Source organism: Staurois parvus, unplaced genomic scaffold (assembly GCF_062004578.1).
Source record: "Staurois parvus isolate SC_StPar_1 unplaced genomic scaffold, SC_StPar_1.0 ptg000312l, whole genome shotgun sequence".
NCBI lineage: Eukaryota > Metazoa > Chordata > Amphibia > Anura > Ranidae > Staurois > Staurois parvus.
The window spans coordinates 944,383-964,596 of NW_028318108.1; the positions used below are offsets into that span (position 1 = coordinate 944,383).

Genomic DNA, 20,214 nt, shown 5'->3' on the forward strand with positions numbered 1-20,214 from the left:
GCACTCTCCAGATTCAGTAAATCTACCCTAAAGTGTCAATACATCAACCAGGAATATAGTATATGCAAGATAAGCAGTGATAGGATGACCCATAAATCTGCATCCCATCCAATATGAAATTCATTATTTTCTACTTTTGTCCCCTTGGCAATTTATATTGTAATAGTTTAGCTTTGCAATATAGTACATGCTGTTCACACATTGATTGGAGGCTCTACCTGGATGCAACTGGCAAGATTTAGTAACTTGGAATTTTATTGCAAAATATAATTGATGCATTTCCTTAAAAATGTATGCAATGTAACCTTTTGCTAGCAGGTATGCATAAGACAGAAGATAATAGAATGCTGCCATACTTATTTTAAAAGACGCTTGGCTTAGTATTCCTGCATAAAAGGTTACGTGTTCAAAAAAAGATAATTTTTTCTATGGGTTATAAACAACTGCCAGATTACTAATATAACAGTCATGAGCAAGCCACACTAATGCTATGGTCAGACGTACACTTTGTACATGAGATCTGTTTTGTATAATTTCTCTAGTTTTATTAATACATATGTTTTACACTGTCATCCGATAGTGCTTTAGAAAGGGGGGGGGGGGGTGTCAATGTATTCAGCATCTTAGTACACTGTTTCTGAATTTAATGGTAGGTGGTCTTGGGCCTCATGCACACTGGCATATGAGTTTATGCTCCAATTATACTGTTTTTTTTTTCTGGCAGAACTTGCAAAAAAAAATGCCTCTAATGTTGTCTATGTATGCTCATATGGTGTTGAGCGTAATTCCATTCTACTGGCCAGGATAATCATTTATTTTGGTAATTTGAATACATTTACCCTGATATGTACATATTTATACGCACTTATGCGTGTACATTATGCTCTAAAGATTCTCTCTGACTGCATCTTTGGTGCATTGTTTATGCCTCTAAATGCTACTCTTAAAATACTGATCTAAACAGAATAATATTATTATAATACAGAATTTATACAGCGCCAACAGTTTACGCAAAGCTTTACAATATAAGGGGGACAGTACAATTGCAATACAGTTTGATACAGAAGGGATTAGAGAGCCCTGCTCATGCAGCTTACAATCTAAAGGGAGCGGGAGGTGGTACAAAAGGTGATAGCTGCAGGGGATGATCTGATGGAGGTGATTCAAGTACAGTTCTTAGGTGGAGGTGGGGTAGGCTTCCCAGAATAAATGAGTTTTCAAGGACCATCTAAAGGCAGACAGGGTAGGAGCTAACCAGACATACTGGGGCAGAGAGTTCCAGAGGAGTAGAGAGAGCGTGGGAGGAGGTAACAAGGGAACTAGAGAGCAGGAGGTCTTGGGAGGAGTGGAGAGGATGGTTTGGGTGATCTCTGCAGATGAGGTTGGTGATATAGCTGGGGGCAATGTTGTGGATGGCCTTGTATGTTGTGGTATTATGAATTTTAAAGTTTGGGCTAGTGGAAGCCAGTGAAGAGATTGGCAGAGAGGGACAGCATTCACTGACTGGTTATAGCCTGTGTAGGGATAGGCCAGTGAGGAGGGAGTTGCAGTAGTCAAGGTGGGAAATAACGAAGGAGTGAAAAAACTGTTTTGTGGTGTTGTTAGTCAGGAAGGGGTGAATTTTGGAAATGTTGTGGAGGTTGAGGTGGCAAAATTTAGCCAGTGATTGGATGTGGAGGCTGAGGGAGAGGTCAGAGTCTAGGATTACACATAGCACCCTGGCATGTGGGAAGGGACCAATGGTCGTGTCTTTGATCTCAATATAACCTCCTCAGGAGTTGTGCTCAAGTTTTAGATGAACTCTGACTAATCCAGATCAACTTCCACTCTCCAATGTCCACCACACCTTGCTGCCCTCCTCAGACTGGTGTAGTCCAAACCCACTATAAAAGAACAAAGCGAGAGTGCGCCCGCTTAGAGGAAAACAGGTGATTATATTCACAAACCAAAAAAAAGGACATGCACATCAAAAATATCCAAACATAAAACTGCCAGAGCCGCTATATATACTGTACTTCTTACATCCTGGGCAGCTGCCACAAGGGTCTGGAGATGCTGATGTGAATCGAGGGGGAGCCCCTCTTTTTCAGAGCTCTCTCTTTGTTCCTCTTTTATAATAAATATTGTGTAAAGATAAAGCACTAGGCTGGGGCACCCTCACTTTATTCTTCTATATAACTGATCTAAACACCTGATGTACATGGCCACATAGGCTAACATAGGACTGTGTTTAGAGGCATAAAACTTTAAATAAATGTATGAATCTGAAAGCAGGGATTTGTATGTACGTGTGCATGAGTCCTTTAATAAGAGCTGTGTTATCCCAAGGCTATTACTTGTGTTTTTTTACCTGCACTAGACAGTTTGCTTTAAATTGACTAGATCAGGGGTGTCCAACCTTTTGACTTTCCTGGGCCACATTGAAAGAAGAGGAATTGTCTTGGGACACATAATAAAATAAAATAATAATACTAATAAGGATAGCTGATGAGCAGAAAAAGTCAGGAGATCACAGGTTAACGAGCTCTGATATAGATAATGTACCTATCTGAATATTAAAACTTCATTTTTTTGTAATATTTTTTATTATAAAAGTAAAAGTCCAAAGGAAATGTGTGATATTTGACACAATTTTTCATCAATATCTGCTTTGATGGAAATAGTAGTAATTCTCAATGAATTTTCAAGGTTCTCAGATATTTTGGTTCTAATTTTGCCCTTTGTGTGCTTCATCCTTGAACAAGGTTGCTCAGAAATATAGGTGCTGCTGAAAACTGATGACACAAAAAAGACATGATTGTGAAGAGTGGGATATTTTTTTTTGGGAAGATAAAACTTATAAAGGAACAGTAATGAGACACTATCACATTTTTCTTTGGCCGCATGTGTTAAGTGTAAGCACATTTTCACTAAAAAATTCTCAAAAACAAATCAACATTTATAAGTAAGTTTTTTGTTGTGATTTTGTGTTGGCTGCATTAATAGCCATCTTGGCCTGCATGTGGCTTGTGGGCTGTGGGTCAGACACCCCTGGACTAGATGTTGTAGAGAAACAGGGACTTCAGTTCTTTCAGGCCCTTCAATAAATGAAGCTACCAGCCATTTATGTAATGCCAGATGAGTTCAAAACTACACCAGGAAATTCTGCATGATCCACATTCATCTATTAATTTATATTCTGTAGTTGCCAGCTGACCTGTTAGAAATGTAGCAATAGCACCAGATTCTATTGTGTAATGTTTGAACTGTCTTAGCTGTAAGATGTTTCACAAGGGCTGGATGCAATCTCTTAGCTTTTTATAGGAGAAAAGGACACCTCTCAATTTGTCAATACAATCATTTTTTTATTCTGCAAGAACATACTTCCTAAACAGCCCTTTTATACTAGAAGATAGGTTTCTTAACAACTTGCGCACACATTTAACATTTTTTCCTCTTTATTCATGCTGGAATTGGAAAAAAATAGACCAATCTTAGAGATTTGGCCTTTTACCATTGGACATTTAAAGGGTTCTCTGTTCTCAAAAAACTCATGACCAACAATGCTGGTCAAGTTCCAGGCAGCATTCATTAAAGTAGAAGATTCTGAATTACTAAGAATTATTGAGCATCTGCCCAAAAGGTCACCCTCTGCTCAGTTTTAAGTGGTTGTTGGCAATCACATGCTAGTTTTATACAACCCTCAGTATCAGCCTTTCTGCCCCTTTCACACGGGCAGTCTGGTTGGGTCTGCCTGTTTTTTGTTTAGACGAACCCGACCGGACTCTCCATTCTCCTCTATGGGTAGCCAGATGTAAACAACCAGCTGACTCCGATCCCACAAAAACAGAAGGTGGATCTGTTTCCCTCAGTCTGGTCAGATCAGATTGGATGGCATTAAGGTGTAAACGGACAGCCGGGCCATTTACATCCAACTGCTCAAAGGGGAAGAGCGGGCTGTGCCCATGTCCGCTCTGCATAAGTGGAGTGGACACAGACCTCACCTGCCTGCTCAGCGGGGGATAAGCAGACAGATCTCCTGCTGAGCAAACAAAGATGTAAGGAAGGTCCTGAAAGCTTGCATCTTTAATAAATTAGGTTAGCCAATAAAAAGGCATCTAATTAACTGCCAAAACTGCATTAAACAATGGATAACACCTCAAATCAGCCCCAATAACTGCACTTTAATCCTCCGGTCAGCCCCAACGCCCGTGTTCTTGCAGTGCCCAGATATGAAGGGAACCCAATGCAGGCAGCTTAAACGTTTTGGAAACCCAGTGATAACATCTTTTTACAGTAGCTTTTGCCTCTGCTTCTTCCAAGGCCAGAACAAACATGTCTCACTCTTGCAGTGCATTCTGCATGATGTAGAGTCCATCAGAGGATTGTGACACCAGAACTAGGCTGGGTACTGCAGCCAAGCAGACTTGGGATTTCTATTAGGCATATCACTTTGGAAGTCTTAAGGAGGCTTAAGAAGCCAGCATGTGATTCTACTTGCTAGATACTGTGTATATTTATCATTTATATCTGTCTGCTAAGGATTTAAAATGCAGCACCCTAACAATCTTTGCTGTGCAGCATGAGAGGTGCCACAGAACAACTTTCCAAAATTTCTTAGTCCTGCACCCTGGAATATCCTCACCTCAAACTGCATTCACTTTAATGGGATCTTGCTTCATCTGCTTGAAAAAGTGTGAAAGAACCTTTTACTGAAGTTTTCTTACTGGAGTTTATGCACTGGGGATGAGGTGCAGGGCTAAACAGATTTTGCTTGGTGTCTCTACAAATTACCAGGGAGCTGAACTTTAGGTAAATGACCAAAATACTGGGACAGAAGGGGCCTGAGGAATACAACTTGCGCTAGAAGAGCTATCGTAAGTACTCTCCAGCGCCTCAGGATATGCACAGCCAAAAGGGAAGCCAAAGGAACCAGGACAGCGACAACCAAAGGAAATACCGTATTTTTCGCCATATAAGACACTCCGGAATATAAGATGCACCCAATTTTAAAAGGAGGAAAATCTAGAAAAAAAAGATTCTGAACCCAATACATATAGAAATTCATCCCCCATATAGTAATTCATCCCCCATAGAGTAATTCATCCCCCATAGAGTAATTCATCCCCCCTATAGTAATTAATCCCCCATATAGTAATTCATCCCCCATAGTAATTAATCCCCCATATAGTAATTCATCCCCCATAGTAATTAATCCCCCATATAGTAATTCATCCCCCATATAGTAATTCATCCCCCCTATAGTAATTCATCCCCCCTATAGTAATTAATTCCCCATATTGTGTCAATTCACTTACCTTTGCTCCGCGCGTTCCTCTCGCCGTGTTTCCGCGCCGTTCCGGTCTTCAGGGCTGATATACGAGCGGAGGGGGTGATGACGTCAGCGCGCACCGCCGGGTGTACTAAGATGGCTGACTGCTCCAGAGATAGGCCAAAGCCGCGGCCTTTCCTACGGCCGTGGCCACGCCTCACGGATTCTCTCTCTACTCGTCGTATAAGACGCACCAACTTTTCCCCCCCCAGTTTTGGGGAAGAAAAAGTGCGTTTTATACGGCGAAAAATACGGTACTTCAGGGGTGCAGCCCTCCTCAGATGGGGAGATCAGCCACTAGATAGAGAATAAACAGGTGGCGCACTAGAAGGGCACCCGCCATGCTTATTTATGACTGTTTCTATATTTACATATGACCCATTATGTGATTATCATCTACTGGCACTTGTAGATGTCTATAAAAACTGTATAGTTTTAGGTGGTCTTAAACCTTTTGAACAAACCAGTTTTTCTTTTTATATTTTAAGTCACCTTTACATTTTTTTAATTAGAAAAGTGCAGGAGACATAAATATAGGAAAGGCAACAAACGGCTGGGTGTGTGTAAAAGTACAGATCCTGACATGCCAAGCCAGGCAGGAAACAGCAGAACAAGTATTTGTACAAGGCTGACTAGCCATAGGATCTTATTTTCTATAATACGAGTTTCAGGGTACATGGCAAACGTCCTCAGACATCCTTATTGCATTTTCAGGATTCCGGGATGTCTGTAGTTTTCTTAGTGTTATTCTCCTTTGGTTGCAGACAGGGCTCCATAAGCAAACAGATCATTCCCATCATGTACAGCAAGCCACACACGTAGAAGGAGTAGTCATATTTCTGGGTAATGTCATAGATCCAGCCTGCAAGAGACAAGTGAAAGCTTAGAAGGGATCTATTACACAGGAAAATACCTGTATAGGATGCTTTAGGTGGAGCTGAATTCTAGGTAAATGACAAATTAGCAAAATACCTGTGTGGGAAGCTTTAGGTAAAAGCTGTAGTGTCCAAACGCATTTTGTTTCTTTTAGGGCCCATTCACAGTATTGTGTTGTGATAAAACATATTATTTGCATTGGCATGAAGCCATTCATTCTCAATAGCATCAAAGCACAACCTACCAATGGACATGTGTTTCAGTGCATGGGCAATGCACTAACACAGGGTTTCTCAGCTGGGGGTTTGCAGAACTCTAGATCCCAGGAATTCAGCCATAAATCAGCAATGTGGTGGATGTATATCTGCCCAATGTTGTTTTTGTGCTCTTTCCACTTCTCTTGGCACCGTTCACAGGGGCAGCAACTATAGAGGAAGCATTGGGTATTATAGCGCACTGACAGTACTCACTGTCAGTGGAATCTAAAAACAACATTGGGTGGATATACAGTACTGATTTGCGGTGAAACCCCTGGATACTTCTCCTGGAACCCAGATTGAGAAACCCTGATTTAATGCTATTTCTACAATAATTGTTGTTATTTCTATAGATCGCTGATGACATTCAAAGTTCCATGAGCTGTAGATCTGAAAATTGCTTTCAGGGGTTCGCCGAATCTCAAACTGCTAAGGGTTCCTCCAAGGTAAAAAGGTTGAGAAACCCCGTACTAACATATGTTGTGCCAAAGTTCACTGCCAGAAATTGGTACATGCATCTTTTTTGATGCATTATGAATGGACTGTCTTAATGTAACGCATGTTAGAATGCAGCATAACATGTACTACAACAGTGTGAATGGGTTTTTATTGGCTTTTGTCACCCACCATCATATTTTTGCATATCTGTCAATGACTGCCAGCTGGTCTCTTCATGAGTCCCCAGATCATCCTTATCCCACCATTATCAGCAGATGTGACTTTTTCTGCTGGATCCTTTACATTACAGACAGTACATTAATGTGGGACTCCGAAAATATTTTTTTTTACCAGAAACCAGTGAAAACATTTTAATAGGGTTAGTGGTTTAATCTTTATCACATGGTCTCTTTTAAGAAAGACAAAACCACAGGGACTTTTCAGATGTTACTTAGAAGTATACAACATATACTGTATACCCAAGTATTTCTCAAACATATCTTCATTATCACAAGAGCTTTCCCATTAAAAAAATCTCATTGTGTTAAAATTGCAGGACTGTCAGATACGGTTAAAAAACGTACCTAACAGGATTGCAAAAAGTTTTTACACATTGTCTGTTGAAGAGTTATGCTTATTGTGTAAAAACGATTTGCAAATCTGTTGAATAGGGGTTGATAAATGTACCGAATACTCCTGCAATTTTAACACAAGAATTTTTAATGGAAGCATTTTGTGTGAAAATAAAAAAGAGAATCTGAAACGTTTTTCTGCTGCAGGGCTTATACACCTGAGTAGAGGTTAGGCCTTTCTGCAAGTCCTGTGGGTGGGGAACCTTGCTACTGCCAAAAATGAGGGTTGTGGAATCGGTATGTACTAATGCTTAGAAGTGATATGTCATGAATAGAGCCTAACCCTTCAATGACATATAAAACATACTATACATTCTGTACATACCTGTACATACACATATTCTTTACATAGAGTCCACAATTATATTAATTTGTCAGTTGTGCAATTTTTTTATTTGTACGGTATAACAAAGTTTGCCTTCTAAATGTGGGGCACTGTGCTTTATAAGATGGTTTGCTTTCAGGTTTGCAGTCTGGTACTCTCATATGGTTTTATACAGTAAGGCACTGTTTCTCAACCTTTCTTCAGTCAAGCACGCTTTAATCAGCAATGCCTTCCACTCCACCAAGAGAGCCTGACACCAACCAACACCACAGCACCGTCCGAAACAGCCTTCCACTAACACCCACCAAAAGCTCCCCACACCTGGCCGAGTGCCTTCCACAACCCCCCCCCCCCAGCCAAGAGAGCCTACCACTACCACCACCCCCATAAACACCCCTCCCCCCCCGGTGAGAGAGAATAAGGCTCCTTGTACACAATCCTACCCTGACCGCCAGCCACGGGAAAACGCAAAACACGGTAACCGCAGTACCACGATTTTGCGTATTCCCACAGTCGGCGGTCAAAACATTCCTATCCTGAATGCGATTCTTCCGCATTCAGGAGAGAGGTTTAACCTCACCTAAACGTGGCATCTCCTAAACTCTGCTAACAGCCTATGTGTACGTGGACGCATAGGCTTTTATGGAGTTGAGTTTAGGAGCTTTGGCAAACAAATGCCAAAAGCTCCTAAACTCGAGTTTAGTAGCTGCTCGTGTACATGAAGACAGAGACACTCACCTTCAGAGCTCCAAAAATCCCCAGGAGAGTTCAAGAGAGTGCTCTGCATATACCATCAAGCAGTTTGCAGTCTCTCTCGGATCCCACCTGGTTTACATACCGCGTATGTCCCTTCTTTTGGGGGGCAGCGCCGCCCCCTTGAAAAATGCTGCCCTAGGCATAGGCCTTGTTTGCCTTGCAGTAACTTTAAATCATGCATGAAAAGTAATCATAATATAACAAAAAATAAAAGCAAAAATGTGATCCCCTGCAAATACACATTGAATTAGTATGTGGGTAATATGTCGACTCACCCAAGTTGAAGGGCGGTGTCCTCAGGACCAAAACATGCAGTGAAAAATAGAACCCATGAGTAAAGAACTCACTGCAAAAGAAGTCCTCAAGAGATCAAAACTGTGGCTTAAAACACAATATTTATTGAAAATGATATGGCGAGTACAAAAACTGACAATGCCCTCCACCCTGCACAATAAAATCATGACATCGTTGCCATATACCCAGGCACCCAGGTCCACACAGCACACACATGCACGCACTCAGCCCACTCATTGGCCGATATAATGAGGAACCATGAAACCCTAAGGGTCATATGACATCATATAGGGATCAAGGGAAGATCAAAAATTGTATGGAAAAGATAGTAATGATGTGACTACGGAAGTCAATGGGACAAAGTGCAAATTGTGGCAGGATCAAACTTCTAAATAGTGAGACAAGTTCAATCAGTCCTCATGTATACCGTGTATATGTATGAGGTGAGCAATTGCAATTGATGGGGATTTCCCCAATATGTTGATGCCTTGATGCAGGAACAATGTCCACTCACCCGTGCCATCGTCCATAATGATCTCTTCCTGCTGCTGAGTTGAAGATGCGGAGGCATGCCATGTGGTTGTCCAGGGATGGGAGGTCTTCCAGATGGTCAGTTGTGAGGTGCATTGCGGTCAGATGGTAGAGCCGCATGGAGGGACGTGGGTTCTGGGGACGCGGGCATCACGAAGCTGTGACGTCAGCGCGTTTCGCCCACTGAGTCACGTGAGCTTCTTCAGGATGATCCTGCCTCAATTTGCATTTTGTCCCATTGACTTCCGTGGTCACATCATTACTATCTTTTCCATATAATTTATGATTTTCCCTTGATCCCTATTTGATGTCATATGACCCTCAGGGTTTCATGGTTCCTCATTGTATCGGCCAATGAGTGTGTGTGTGTGTGCTGTGTGGACCTGGGTGTCCGGGTGGGTTTTTCTCTATGTAGCAACGTTGTCATGATTTTATTGTGCAGAGTGGAGGGCATGTCATTTTCAATAAATATTGTGTTTTAAGCCACAGTTTTGTTCTCCTGAGGACTTCTTTTGCAGTGAGTTCTTTACTCATGGGTTCTATTTTTCATAAAAAGTAATCATACCTAGTTCAGAGTTATCCTGGCATTATATCTACAGCACACAGGTACTCTTCATGCTTGTTCAGACCTGTATAACTACAAGACAAAATTGTCTCTGAACCACTGCTTCACACGTATTGATATTGGGTCATGGTAAATCTTAGATTATGTCGCTTAACTTTTACTTTTCTCGCTATCCTGTAAAACTGTGTGTCCCATAAAACCTTTCCCTAATATTTGCCTTGCAGGAAATACGCCCTGCTTGAGGCACCCATTAAAATTATGGACAGTCTTAAATAAAAGGATACTGCACTATGGAAGGTTTCTTGCTTTATACCCTATATATGCAATCTTGAGTGGAGGTGGAGCAGGGGCGGACTGACCATTTGGAAACTTGGGCATTGCCCGAGGGCCCGGGGTCAGTATGGGGCCCCATGAGATGCCCCTGGTACCTTTTTCATAGGCTTTTTGAGTTTGGGCAAGGAAACAGGGGCCCCATGATCCCCTATTGCCCGGGGGCCCCATGAGTTGTCAGTCCGCCACTGAGGTGGAGTGAATAAGGTGCACTGGACAGAGGTCTTTACCCTATTCCAAAGTCCCTGTGATGAGGAGTGGAGTGGAGAGGATCTGTTACTATTAATTATAGCCCTGTGGCCCTGCGCGGGTCGATGTGTGGAGGTGAGCAGGCATTGCTGCCATTTGAGGATTTCTGTTTAATTTTCACTGGAGTGAAGATCACATCAGCACGGTTTCACTTGCATGGACTTTATGTTTTTAAATAACACAGATATAATTTGATTTGTTTGCTGTTTGGTCACATACAGTGTGTTTTTTAGAGATTGATATATAGCACTGGATGTTTTTTTCTCTTTAAAGAATCACTTCACTACTATTTGTATTATGTCACCATAATAAGGTTATGTTTCACTTCTATATTTGTTGAATGAGATGTATTTGTTTGCAATCATTTTTCATTGAGCACCATTGTGTTTGCATGGCAAGCAATATTTAACACTAATTTACTTATTAGATAGATTTTGTTTATAGCGCTGCACTATTCACAGTTATTTTGCAATATTACTTATTGGTTTAAGTCAAGTGGCAGCAGCTTTAGTTTAGGTTTGTGACTTCCGCAATAAACGCAGGAGGATATTTACTGTTATGACTGACAGTCACTGTTTTCTGCTGGGAGGAGACCAAGAACTGAGCAATCAGTGGGCATGTGATTATTTGGTTCTTGTAAAGGCTCAAGGTTTTTTTACCTTCATGCTTATTATGCATGAAGGTAAAAAACCTTCTGTGTGCAGCAGTGCCTCCCCCCCCAATACTCACCTGAGCCCCATTGAGATCCAGCGAAGTGCATGACAGCCTCGGCTGTCCCAGGTCTCTGGAGAGAGAGGGGGTGGGGCCAAGCTACGGCTCCATATGTGAATGGACACATGAAGCGGCGGGTGCCCCCATAGCAAGCTGCTTGCTATGGGGGCACCCAACAGAAAGGCGGAGCCAGGAGAGCCTGCGGGGGACCCGAGAAGAGGAGGATCCAGGCTGCTCTGTGCAAAACCACTGCACACAGTACGTACGTATAGACATGTTTGTTATTTTATAAGAAAAAAAAAAAGAACCTTTAGTAATGGGCAGCACAGTGGATAAATGGTATAGCACTTCTACCTGGCAGTACTAGGGTCGTTGGTTCAAATTCCAACCACGGCACCACCTGCCTGGAGTTTGCATGTTCTCCCTGTGCCAGCGTGGGTTGACTCCCGGTACTCCGGTTTCCTCCCACACTCCAAAGATATGCCGGTAGCTTAATTGAATCATGTCTAAATTGTCCCTAGTATGTGTATGTATGAATATCAGTTAGGGACCTTAGATTGTACGCCCCTTAAGGGTTAGAGACTGATGTGAATGTACTATATACATGTAAAGCTCTGCATAAATTGATGGCGCTATATAAGTATCTGTAATAAATAAATATTGCTTTAAGCTGTTATGGGACAGCTGCATCTTGACACTAATACTACAGCATAGAGATATGTATGAAAGTGTGTTTTTGTTATCCCATACTTCTGGTTTAATCATTACAGACCTGCCTTCATTTGCCATTTTATATCTGCCTAGTGTTCAGCTTTAGCTCATGCATATAAAGTAATCATACCTAGCTCAGTGTTATCTTGGCTTTGTATCTACAGCACACAGTTACTTTTCATGCTTGTTCAGACCTGTATAATTTCAAGCCAAAAATGTCTCTGAACACTGGCCAATCAAAGAACATCCGGGCTGCAGAATGTACACACAAGATCAGGTGATTTTTCAGGTGAGAAATTTCACAGTGAGAACTGTGAAAATGTGGAATAGACTCCCTCAAGAGTTGGTTCTGGCCAGCTCAGTGGATTGCTTCAAAAAAGTCCTGGATTGTTTCTTAGATACATAGAATATAACTGGATACTAACATTTATAGGTAAAGTTGATCCAGGGAATATCCGATTGCCTCTGGGGATCAGGAAGGAATTTGTTTCCCAGCAGGAGCAAATTGGATCATGCTTTGCTGGGGTTTTTTTTGCTTTCCTCTGGATCGACTGTGTGTGTAGGATTATAACTTTTTTTTTTATGGTTGAACTGGATGAACTTTTGTCTTTTTTTGGCCTGACTAACTATGTAACTATATAAAGCCTTTCCCTATTCAGATACCTTCCAACATGTTTCTCTTGTCATTTAAAAAATAAAAAAATAAATAAATAAATAAACTTCCTTCTAAAAATCTATGTGAGAAAATAATAAAATGTATGTTGGGTGCTGTAATAAGGAACAACTGAAGATTGGTTAAAGTTGGCTGCACTCATTTCTGTACTCAGCCTAATGAATGCTGTCAGTGCTTGACTCTCCAGCGTTAATAATGAAAATCGCCTTGCATATACAAAATCAAGGAACAGCGGGAGACATGCAGAAACAGCAGCCACGATGGATTAGTTTTAACCTCCTGCAGGATAAACATGGTTGGGGCTTCTAATTCTCACAAATGTTCATGAAATGACCTCAAATGATCAGCTTCTAAGATCAGGTGAATAGAGATCAGTTCATATTAGTTCTGTACTGAACAAGCATAGGCAGTACATGTCATGCCACTTTCTCAGTGGTAGAATTTGAGTGTACACAGCAGATCAAATGCTTTCCGATTACCTGACAGCCTCCCCTCTAATCATTAATAAAAATGTAAAATCTGTATAAAACAGCACACCCACATACATGGAAACATGTGCAACCAAGATGTAGTAAAGCAGTAATAAACACCCCTTTGTGACTTATAACAAAGCTTACCTGTAGGTACAAGGAATATCTCCTAAACGTGCACTGTTTAGGAGATATTCACTATTTCTGCAGCTGGTGACGTCACTGGCCCATGCAAACTGCGCTCTAAAGGGACAGCATACTGAGTGTGCCGTCCCTTCAGAACGCTGTGCTGCAATCGTGGCTCCTATGTGCCATAACACCATGATGTCATTGTGGATCAGCCATTTAAATGGCCAGAGACCACAAACCCAGAAAAAAGACCAGATGAAGATGGAAGTCCTGTCAGTGGTGACAGAGCTCCGCTGGAGGGCTTCTTTTTAAAGTGTTACTGAACCCACAACAGTAAAATCAGTCTGTATATGCAGTAAAGCATGCTTGTTATACTCACTGTGGAACCTAAGGGGTTAATCCTCCTCATTGTGTAAAAACGCTGTTTGATCCTGACTTCTCTGATCCTCTCCTTCTTCTACTGCCCCCCTGTTATCTCCTGATAACACATATCTTGTGGAGACACTCTGCACATGCTCAGTTTTGGTGTGCATTGCTAGAGAGGATTTTTTTTGTCTTTTGAGAGTGCATGTGATCAGCACAGGGCCAATCAGCACTGTCCAGACAGAGGTCAGGGGTTCTGCATCCTCCTAGAGAAAAATGAAAACTCCTCCTACACGCTTTAACCAGTGCTCTGCTGGACATGAATAGAAGTCACATGACTGCTCTAACTGATGAGAAAAGGTATTTAGCAGTTTATATTTACTAAAATAATTGCATTTCCATGTTCTGTGTACTGTGGGAGACCAGATATAGTGAATGCAGTGTCCTGGGTTTAGTAACACTTTAAGGTAAGTCTTTCTCGTGCTAGGAAAGAGCTAGATGAAGCTGGACATCCACCTGCCAGAAAATGAGAAGGGCACTGTCTGAATTGCTGCAGCTTCTAATGCACACTGTAAAAAGCTTGCATGGTGTAGTAAAATCAAAGTAAGCAATTTCAATGGAGGTGAGGAGCCTATACAACTTTGCATGACTGCAGGTATGGCTGGAGTTCAGCTGTAGTTTTTTTTAAAGGTATAAAAATAGACCAACAGAAGCAAATATCTATACACATTGGGTGATTCAGACTAGTACAATGAAAAACAAATTAAATGAGAGCAGATGCTCATAACAGATTTGGTTTGATTAGCAAAACAATAAAAAAGAAACCCTTTTGGATCGGAAGAAATGTCTTAAAGTGGTTTTAAACCACATACAGTCTCGTGACATCTATCAGTGTTCTGTAGAGCACTGGTTAAAGCTTGTAGAAGGAGTTCTCTTTCTTCTGTAGGAGGATGCAAAACCCCTGACCTCTGTATAGACAGTGCTGATTGGTAGATTGGTGATTGGTGATCACATGCACTCTCCAAAGAAAAAAAAACTCTTTTGTAATACACACTAAATTGAGGATGTGCAAAATGGGTAAGGTTCAGTCTGTTTTACCAGGAGATAACACATGGACATTTGAACAAGAGGAGGAGCAGAGAAGTCATAATCAAACAGCGTTTTTACACAATGCAGAGGATTAACCCCTTAGGTTCCACAGTGAGTACAACAAGCATGCTTTCCTGCATATACAGACTGATTTTACTGTTGTGGGTTTAGTAACACTTTAATCTCTGTGTATCATCTGAGGCTATTCACTTCACTGAGTATATGAGAGGGTTTACAGCCATTTTAAGGATCAGAAGTGACTTGTACAGATAGCAGAGGGAAGAAAGAGCAGACAGAAATCACACTAAGTGATCTGGATTGAGGCAAGTGCACAATATAGAAGGATATTTTTTGTTAATTTTTATTACAGAAGTGTACAATCCAGGGGCGGACTGACAACTCATGGGGCCCCCGGGCAATAGGGGAGCATGGGGCCCCTGTGTTCTTGCCCAAACTCAAAAAATCCTATGAAAAAGGTACCAGGAGCATCTCATGGGGCCCCCTACTGTCCCCGGGGCCCTCGGGTAGTGCCCGAGTTTCCAAATGGTCAGTCCGCCCCTGGTACAATCACTTTCATTTTGGTCCAGGTTTCTATCTTTTTTTTGTAAATCAGCCCCATGGTATATAAAGGTTGAGCTAGCTTTAGTGTCATGTTACTGTACCTGCAAATGGAGGTCCCAGAAGCGCTGATATTCCATTGGCACATATGATGATCCCATAAGCATTTGCCAGCTGCTTGATGCCCACTAAATCTTCTGTAACAACAGGCATAAGGGAGAAGTAGCCACTGGAGAACCCTATAAGAGCACAGATCACAGCCAAGGCAGCGTATACTTGCATAAGTGGGAGGATCAGAATGCAGATACCCATGGTAAAGTTGGAAGCAAGGAAGACATTCCAGGCACTGACACATGACAAGTCACCAATATAACCCAGGAAAATTTTCCCAAATATGTGCACAATGGCAATAACTGAGGTGAGTGGAAAGATGTTGTTTTGCTCTTCCATGCCGTAAAGCTCCACAATCTCTGGGAGGTGTATAAAGGGAATTACAAAGCTGCAGTAGGCCAGAAGTGCCCACACCACAAATGCTACAAAGACCTTGTTGGTGAAGAGGGAAGCTGCCCCAAAGTAGCTAGAGTACCAGGCCCAAAATCCACATCTCACAGTCACAGTCAGGCGGGTCAATGACTTCAGGATTCCCAGTTTGGTGATATCTTTCTTGACAGTACCATTGCTGGAGTCTTCCTTACACCACGGTACTGCAGTGTCTTCTCCCTCCTCAGGTAGGGTAGTGTTTGCTTTCCCAACATCAGCCTCCAGCAGGGAAACTTCTTTAGCTGTTTTGTGAACACCAGTCTTCTCCATGCTGCATTTTTCTATATGGTCCAGTGGTCTCATGAGGGCTCCACACACACACAGGTTTAGTGTAATAGCTCCCTGGATTATCATGGCATTCCTCCAGCCAAACTCTGCACACAAGTACTTCAACAGCACCGTAATCAGGAATGTCCCGAACCCTGTCCCAGTGGTGCTCAGTCCCTGTGCCAGTGCACGGTGCTTCTGAAAATACTGACCCACAATTACCACTGCAGGTAGGTACACCATCCCACTGCCGATACCTGAAAAAAGAACAGGCACGCACAATAACCTTCATGTGTCTATGTTAAAACAAACATCTCTATGTGTATGCAGGATTGAATTGTATTTGGAATGAAAAAGATACACTGGGCTCAAAATTCTATGGCTGGGCATTAGATTGGTCAGAATATTCTGATCAGCACGGCAGCCATTTGCTGCATCTGCTGATTGTATAAAAATTTTCCAACAGTCCCCTTCACCAGAAGTCAATCTTCTGTTGAGATAGAACGGCCATAGATGGATCAAAATTTGGCTGCACCGGTCAAATTTCAATCCATCTATGGCCAACTTGAGACACACACACAAACAGACACAGAGGCACTGGCTGCGCTGATCGTCATCTGGTATTCTTTCAGACACCACCAAGTGGTGACTGATGAAATGGTGGTCAAGGACAATACAAATAGAGACTTCAAAGGCCAGTGTAAATTTTCAGAAAAAGAACCAAGCGTCATGATGTCAAGACTCGCACCCACCCAGAGCCCACATGAACCTACTTGATCCTGCCCCAAGCCTGATCCCATTCCAAGTTCAAGCACCATTTGGCTGGCTTCAGAACTGAGCTTATGACCCAACTTTTTCACAGGCAATGCTTGCCATTTCCAGGCATTTATGGACAGGGTATAAATCGGCTGATTTTTAAAAATTGCCCAAAAGTTTATGGGCGGTTGTCAACCCTGGCTCAAAGTCAACAATATGCTTTCAACTGGAGGGAGGAGAAGGCAGAAACTGCCCCTATTTAGTCCAGTTATTCAGGTCATTTGTAAGCTTCAAATTTCCAGTAATGGATTAATAATCACATATAACTCACATCCCAAACCTATGCTGCCTTTTCATTCTTTGACTGAGTTGCTTTAGATAATAGGATTCAGCTGCTGTTCAGTCACTTCAGTTTGCTGGATGCCATTTGGTTATACTTCACAATTAGTTTACAAATAACAATTAGATGATTGCTGTTTAATACCCACAATGGTGAGAATTTTAAATTGTGAGTAAAGGAATTTTTAGCTGCTTCACTGTTCTCTACTTAGTGTAAGGATAACAGGTTGACATATTTGTATTCATTTTATTCTCATATGACATGCACTGATAAGATGTCAGGAGATCTTATCTAAAACTGTATGTCCTGTTCAGCGAAATTTTCCTTTCTCCCCTCTCTGCTTCTGTACACTGGACATCATTGAATATATTTGCATGATGATCTCTCTAAAACAACAGAGCATTATATTATCACAAGCGGAAAGCATGGGATCTAAACAGCCCAGAATTGGATATGGTTAGTTTGTGTGAATTTTCCTGTTCATATTGTAGAATAGCCTCTAAAAGGGCCTTTCTCAACAAGGGTTCTGTGGAAGCCCAGGGTTCCTCCAGAGGATGTTAGGGGTTCCTTCAGATGAGAGCAGTGGAAGATTCATCTCCTGCTTACACTGACCATTGATGTGAGGGGTCATTTCTACACTGACCACCAAAGTAAGGGGTCACTTTTACACTCATCACAGACCATCAATGTAGAATGTCCACTTACCCTGATCATTGATGTATGTGGTCACTGACCAGCAGTTTACCACGTCACTACAATTTTCTTTGCCAATGTCTCTTTTCTGGCCATTATTAATACTGATCACACTAATGTACCACAAGCTGTAGGTCTAAAAATTTTAGTGGGGGATCTCTTAAGACATGGAAACTATTTTAAGGGTTCCTACGTGGTTAAAGGTTTGAGAAAGTATGTTTTAAATGATGACAATATTGCACTCACCAGCCATCACTCCAAATGTAAAGAACAGAAAATGGACATTGGTGGCAAAAGCACTCAGCACCCATCCAAGTGATGTCAGGAACCCTCCAATCATGGCAGTCTTCCGACATCCACAGGTGTTAATGAACAAGCCAATAAAAGGACCTGGAGAATAAAAAAAAAAGCATGACAACTAGGTAATTTCAAGCAAGAAAACTGTTTCCTGTTGTCTTATATGAGATGTTTAGCTCTGATGGAGTTGTTTTCAAACAACACAATGTTGCTTGAGCTACTATACTGTAATATAAATGATGTTTATTAAATTAAGCTATAAAAAATATAAAATTAATTACAAAAAAAGGAGCTTATTTGTATTATAAGAACGGCCCCTGGCTGCACCATACAGCTCTTCATGAGATGTTCTGAATTTAAAAAAAGAACTGCCTTTGATACATTACAGGTCATTGTAGGCTGGTACCTGGTAAGATTTATGTACGTATTGCTAAGTAGTAGCTGTAAAAGCTATTGGTGAGCAGTGGGAGGCAAGCCCACATACTCTATATCCAAGATCTATTTATGCTGGGCTCAAGTTCCCACTGGCAGAGGAACAAAAAACAAATGGTAAGTCCAGTTGGGCTGGATATTCTGCAAAAATTATTAACTTTATCTGTTAACTCCAAAGGTAAAACTTCACAAAAGGTTTAAGTGCCCGTTTACATATAAGCAGATTGGATGAGGTTTGAACCGCATCCAATCCGCATGACATATGAAAAAACATTGTTACCTATGGTGCCTGTTCACATACAGTGGGGATCAAAAGTTTTGGCACCCCAGCTAAAAATTTGTATTAATGTGCATAAAGAAGCCAAGGAAAGATGGAAAAATCTCCAAAAGGCATCAAATTACAGATTAGACATTCTTATAATATGTCAACAAAAGTTAGATTTTATTTCCATCATTTACACTTTCAAAATAACAGAAAACAAAAAAATGGCGTCTGCAAAAGTTTGGGCACCCTGCACAGTTAATATCTTGTACTGCCCCCTTTGGCAAGTATCACAGCTTGTAAACGCTTTTTGTAGCCAGCCAAAGAGTCTTTCAATTCTTGTTTGAGGTATCTTTGCCCATTCTTCCTTACAAAAGTCTTCCAGTTCTTTGAGATTTCTGGGCTGTCTGTCAGGCACTGCTCTTTTAAGGTCTATCCATAGATTTTCAATTATGTTGAGGTCAGGAGATTGTGAAGGCCATGGCAAAACCTTCAGTTTACACCTCTTGATGTAATCCCCCGTGGATTTCGAGGTGTGTTTAGGATCATTATCCATTTGTAGAAGCCATCCTCTCTTTAACTTCAGCTTTTTCACAGATGGCATCAAGTTACCATCCAAAATTTGCTGAAATTTTATTGAATCCATTTTTTCTTCTACTCGTGAGATGTTCCCTGTGCCACTGGCTGCAGCACAACCCCATGCTTAACAGTTGGACAGAGGTTCTTTTCATTAAATTCTGTGCCCCTTCTCCAAACGTACCTTTGCTCATTCCGGCCAAAAAGTTCAATTTTAACCTCATCGGTCCACAGAACTTGTTTCCAAAATGCATCAGGCTTGTCTATATGTTCATTTGCAAAGTTCAAACGATGATTTTTGTGGTGAGGACGTAGAAGAGGTTTTCTTCTGATGACTCTTCCATGAAGACCATATTTGTACAAGTATCTCTTTATAGTGGAATAGTGTACAACTCTAGTGTCTGCCAGATCTTTCTGGAGGGATCGTGCAGTCAAACGTGGGTTTTGAATTGTTTTTCTCACAATCCTGCGAGCTGTTCTGTCTGATATTTTTCTTGGTCTTCCAGATCTAGCTTTAACTTCCACTGTTCCTGATGACTGCCATTTCTAAATTACATTCCGAACAGAGGATATTGACATCCGAAAACTCTTTGCTATCTTCTTATAGCCTTCTCCAGCTTTGTGAGCGTCAACTATTTTCAGTTTCAGTTTTCTAGACAACTGCTTAGAAGAACCCATGGTGCTGATTGTTGGGGCAAGGTCAGATGAGTCTGGGCATTTAAAACCTTTGAGATTGACATAACCTGGTCTTCCCAGGTGATGATTGAGAACAATCAAAGGGGC

At 41.5% G+C, this 20,214-nt stretch overlaps 1 protein-coding gene across 2 annotated transcripts in view; it reads right to left on the reverse strand.

Annotated features, from left to right (window-relative positions):
- Positions 1 to 237: 237 nt before the first annotated feature.
- SLC16A14 (solute carrier family 16 member 14) overlaps positions 238 to 20,214 on the reverse strand; it is a 56,285-nt gene continuing 36,308 nt past the window's right edge. For both annotated transcript variants that reach the window (XM_089683508.1, XM_089683507.1), the window contains exons 3-5: positions 18,111 to 18,254; positions 15,373 to 16,332; positions 238 to 6,173 (exon numbers count right to left, since the gene is read on the reverse strand). In XM_089683508.1, coding sequence (XP_089539634.1) covers positions 6,022 to 6,173; positions 15,373 to 16,332; positions 18,111 to 18,254 — 1,256 coding nt within the window. In that variant the 3' untranslated portion in view covers positions 238 to 6,021. The remainder of the gene's footprint in view (positions 6,174 to 15,372; positions 16,333 to 18,110; positions 18,255 to 20,214) is intronic.